The 5,335-nt window shown below is 31.4% G+C and overlaps 1 protein-coding gene across 1 annotated transcript; it reads left to right on the forward strand.

The window, feature by feature from the left end:
* Positions 1-1,436: 1,436 nt before the first annotated feature.
* On the forward strand, positions 1,437-4,994 carry LOC114276699 (uncharacterized). Its single transcript, XM_082869219.1, has 3 exons — positions 1,437-1,620; positions 3,556-3,904; positions 4,583-4,994. Exons 2-3 carry the CDS (start codon positions 3,581-3,583, stop codon positions 4,757-4,759), a joined length of 501 nt encoding a protein of 166 aa, XP_082725345.1. The 5' UTR covers positions 1,437-1,620; positions 3,556-3,580; the 3' UTR covers positions 4,760-4,994.
* Positions 4,995-5,335: the final 341 nt, after the last annotated feature.

The raw sequence follows: 5,335 nt of genomic DNA on the forward strand, positions 1-5,335 counted from the left end.
AAAAAATAACTTTTATTGAAAAAATAACCTTTTTTTTCAATTAATTTTTTTTTCAAATAAAATTAATTGAAAAAAAAATTGTTAGTAAAATTTTCAAATTTTTTTTTAAAAACTAACGTAAACTCATTTTTTTGGGCTATGTATGGTTTGATTTTTAAACCAACGTAAGAAATGACTTATCAAAAGATTTTTAGGCTATGTATGGTTCGAAAAAACATTAATTAAAAAAAATTTTAGGGATAAAAAATTTAATTGGAAAAAAATTTAATTTAAAAAAAATAATTGAAAAAAATATATATTTGAAAAAAAATTAAATGAAAAAAATAATTGAAAAAAAAAATTATTTGAAAAAAAAAATTATCCCTAAGCACCAAAAATTTTTTTTTATCTCTAAACACTAAAATTATCTGAAAATTTTTTAAGGATAAATTAATTTTTTTTTCAAACCATACATAACCTATAAATCTTTTGATAAGTCATTTCTTACGTTGGTTTAAAAATCAAACCATACATAACCTAAAAAATGAGTTTACATTGGTTTTTAAATAAAAATTTAAAAATTTTACTAAGAAAATTTTTTTTCAATTAATTTTATTTGAAAAAAAATTAATTAAAAAAAAGTTATTTTTTCAATAGAATTATTTTTTCAATAAAAGTTATTTTTTTTTTCAAAATTATATAATTGATTATTATTTGCTATTATAAATTATTATTATATATATTTAATATTGGTTTTATAAAATTTATATATATTAAAAATTATATATAGATGTGAGGGTGTTAGTGTGTCATACAGAGAGAGAGAGAGAGAGAGAGAGAGAGAGAGAGAGAGAGAGAGAGAGAGAGAGAGAGAGAGAGAGAGAGTGAGTGAGTGAGTGAGTGAGTGTGTGAGAAAGAAGATGCTGGGTTTGTGTTTTGGTTAAACGCACGTTTTCACATTTTTTTTTTATCAACCACGCTTTCTTTGATCAATAGTGAAAGCGTGGTTTGAAACTATGTTTTTTTTTTAAAAAAAAAAAAAATTTACTTAAAAGCGTAGTTTGTAACTACGCTTTTACTATTTCACAAATTTTTCACGGGAGGGACTTGGAAACAGTAAAAGCGTGATTTGTAATAGCACTTTAGCCTAGTTTGAAAATTCTGTCCAAACTAGACTTAATTTGAGAAATAACATGATATTTTGACTTATTTTGGAAAAAAAACCCGCGGTTCGAGGCTGTACAGTACGGTTGGGTTTGGGTTGGGTTTGATGTGATGTGTTAGAGAGGTGATGTGATTTAAATAAGATGATGTGACTTAAATAAGATAGTGACTTTTTGACTTTTTGACTTATTTAGTACATGCCAAACTAGCCCTACATTTCAAAGTAGGATATCTATCAAGAACGCGTCGAAGCAACGCGTACACTTTTTATCACAACATTCAAACTTGCATGGTGTCTGTGTATGTATATATATTCTGTGTGTATGTATATATATATATGGTTTATGATGAGGACTTTAAACAGAGATTCTTTTTGAAGCAGTTGTCAATTCGAAAGAGACCTTTTTGATTTCTTAAAATAACTTACGACTCCAATCCCGACCAGCTCATTAGGATTTGAATCCCCAATTCAATTCGGTAATCTCTCTTCGATTTTAACTTCTATTATGTCTTTTACTATTAAACATATAAGTTAGTAGTTGTAATGAAAAGAAAGTGAGTCAGAAATCTTCTTTGTTGTTGTTTTTGTATGTTGTATTTTGAAGGATTTCTTAGTCGTACGTTGCTTGTTTGTTTTTGTTAATGGTAGTTTATTTCATCATATGATAATGTCCTTTTCAAAATTGATCAATCTTTTATCTATTTTCATGTGTGTGTTCATTTATTTGTTTATTTAAAATAAGTAAATAAAACAAATTCTTTTGGGGTTGGGGGTTGTATGGCTGTTGAACTTTGAATCATGGTTTGGATGTTGGATTTGTGTGTTTTGGGTTTCGTTTAGTGTGTTTGTTAATCTCAATATCCATTAGTTTTTTGAAGACTTTTCAACAAGTTTGCTTGATAATGGGACTGTTTTCAGAGATTTTTTTGAAAAAATTTCAGAGGAAATTGTCTTTAAGGAATTGTTCTTCAGTTTGCTTTACTTGTTTCTGTGAACGTTTTACTTTAATATATTAGAATTATGTTTGATGTCTAATTTGGATTCGCTTTTGGTTGATCTGGTAGAATATATTCAAACATCAATGTGATGAATTTTCAGTAATTTATAAATACAATTCTTCAGCTTTGCTTAAAATACATTTTGGTTTGAAAATTGACAAATACCTCTTGTTAAAAATTTTTATTTAACAAAATTTATTGAAAACATAAAATTTCTGCTGCCAAAATTACTAAAAAACTGATTTGATGATTTATTAATAAAATAGGTAATTTGTTGTGAAATTAGAAATTCAAGAGTGTACTTGTAATCTATCTATGAATTTTCTTAAGGGCAAACTTCACTTTACTCTGTTTGGGCTGGGTACAGTTTATCCTCTTAACGTTTAGAAATGACTACATAACCCCCTTGTGGTTTGTGGACCGAAGTATACCGTTAGGCCTGTTAATGATTTAATGAAAAAGACTAAAATACCCCTGCATTTTCGTCATTTGTTTCTCACTTACTGTTATGTTGGACAAAATGTTTAACGGTGTTCAATGGTGCTCTTTAGTCCACAAATCACGTGAGAATTATGTGATCATTTGTAAACGTTAAGAGGTTAAATCGAACATGGCCCAAAGCACAAGGGATAAAGTGAAGTTTGCCCTTTCCTTAAAACACATGCATAGACAAACTTCTTTGCTGGGTATTTTGTAAGTGAAAAGTCATTAGGGGTTGATAATTTTACTCACCAAGAAGAATATCGATCTCCCATTTATATATGTAGATTGTTTCGAGATCACGTCTAACTCTGCCACAAAAGTTAAAAGAGGAAACAATTCATATACTAAAGGGAAAAGAATACATTGAATAAACAAAACTATAATGCGTCTTCTTTGCTAAATCTCTACCTATTTTGCTCTTCCTTATATTTCCATTTGATAATGTCATTTTTTCTGGATAAGCAATAAGTTGTTGAAATGTGCTTTTTTATATTGGAAAATGCATTCATGGAGAACAAAAGCATTAAGTCATTATGGGTTGAGATGAGGAAGTAGTAGTGATGCAGAACACTTTCAGGAAAAGAGGATAGAGAAGAAGGAAGAGAGGAAGTACACAAGGGCCACAACTCTAATCACAACCTCACTCAATATTCTCAATTCAAAGCTCAATGTTACCATGTAAAGCCCTAATCAACTTAGGAAATTAAATCTTAACACTATTTGGAAACTCATCAGTTGTTAATAAAATAAAACTATAATTAAAAATAAAAAAAGTATAAATATTTAAGACATAATAAAATATATAAAATCGCCATGCCAAACTCCTACATTAAGTAGATATATGATATTCTAAGGTACAATTGACACACTTTTTTTTTCCCCTTGGAAAAAAATCTTATATGTTCTACTGTTCTCTATTTACATTGTCAGGTCATAAATTTCAAGTTGAAGAAAAATGGAAGGTGGAAATCACCATGATGATGAATCTAGTGACAGAGGACTTTTCTCTCATCTTGCTGGCTATGCTACTGGACAATACCCTCCGTCTTATGGGGCATATCCTCCTCCAGGATATCCCCCTCAAGGATATTTGCCTCAAGGATATCCCCCTCAGGCCTACTCGCCAGCTGGATATCCTCCTGCTTGTGGATACCCACCAGCTCGATATCCTTTCCCAGGTGGGTACCCACCGGCAGGTTATCCTGGTCTGTCAGCATATCCTGCCCCAGGTGGATATCCACCGGCAATTTATCCTGGTCCATCAGCTCCCCCTCTTTCAGGTATGTTTGATTCATTTCTTTCCAAAATTCTTTTATGCTGTGTTTGGTTGGGGGATTTGGGAAGGGATTTGGAAAGAGAAATGGAAAAGGCAGGTGAAATGTGAATAAAATACGTATGTATTTCACATAATTTCACACACCTTTTCCCTTTCCCTTTCCAAATCCCTCATCAAATTCCCCAACCAAACACACCATAAAGGATTTGGAGTCATCTGACATGTAAAGGTGAATTGTCATTACAACCTGCAAGAAATTGTTGAATAATATTTTAATTGCTTCTAGAACTTTCAATTGGTTTGCATGTGTTTATGCATTGTTTTTGAACCCAGAGCATGAAATAACGGTTTTGATTAAAAGCAGAAATAATTGTTTTTATGATAATTTTCGGCACCAAAAAAGTTGCAGAATTCCACTTCACCTCTGCGCTAAAGAGGATGAGAAAAGTAGGAGGTCCAAATTTGGAAGACTGTTAAATCTTCATATCTCATTGCTGAACTCTATTTCTTGTGTCATTTCTTTGCCTTTTCGTACATCTACTTTTTCAATATAATCTGCTTGTTAAAATTACATCTCTGTAATGTCTTGGTGATCCTTGACCTTGAAGTATACAGATTTAGAGTGTTGTTTGTTTTCCTTGCTACTTTTCCATTGTTGATAGCTTGTAATTTCTTTGCACTGGTCATGGGCCTAATATGGGAGCATTGATAGCTGGTGGCGCTGCTGCTGCAGCTGCCGCTTATGGGGCCCACCAGCTCTCACATGGTGCCCATAATCTTAACCATGGGGGTTGCTGCGATCATCACCATGGAAAGTTTAAGCATGGGAAGCATGGGGGAAAGTTCATGAATTTCTAAAAATGGAAGTGATTACCGCTCGATATTTTATTATCATAGATTGCTAGCATTGGCTTCTTAGTAGTGCTGTTTAGGCTTGCGGTGAGTGACAATTGTCTCCTCTTTTTTTTATTTATTTTTTTATTTTATGATTCTGGATACATTTTGGGAGTTATGACACTGGCACATGTATATAATTACAAACTTCTTTTATGTTATATTTCTACATATATGAATGAATTAGTCTCTTGTGGAAGGTGTTGATATAATTCTTAAAGTATTATTAAAGGGCTTTAAATGGCATTATAGCTGGATCTATCTAGTGGGTGATCTGTCATTCCAATGGGAACAAGAGCTCTTCTACACTGTAATATTAGTATTTTTGTAAAAGCAGTATGTTGGACAAAGGACTTTGTGTTACCTATTCAAGTTGATTTGAAACGGGTTATAGATAGTTTGATTTTTTATAATGCATATAATCTTGAACTCACTACACTAGATAGAACAATGGGATTGATAGTTGAAACATAGACTGGCTGGTTAATGTATACTTTGCTAGTGTTTCGTGGTGTTTCACTACTCCTTTTTTAATGTCAG

Source organism: Camellia sinensis, chromosome 5 (genome assembly GCF_055761805.1).
Source record: "Camellia sinensis isolate YWXY chromosome 5, ASM5576180v1, whole genome shotgun sequence".
In the NCBI taxonomy this organism is placed as follows: domain Eukaryota; kingdom Viridiplantae; phylum Streptophyta; class Magnoliopsida; order Ericales; family Theaceae; genus Camellia; species Camellia sinensis.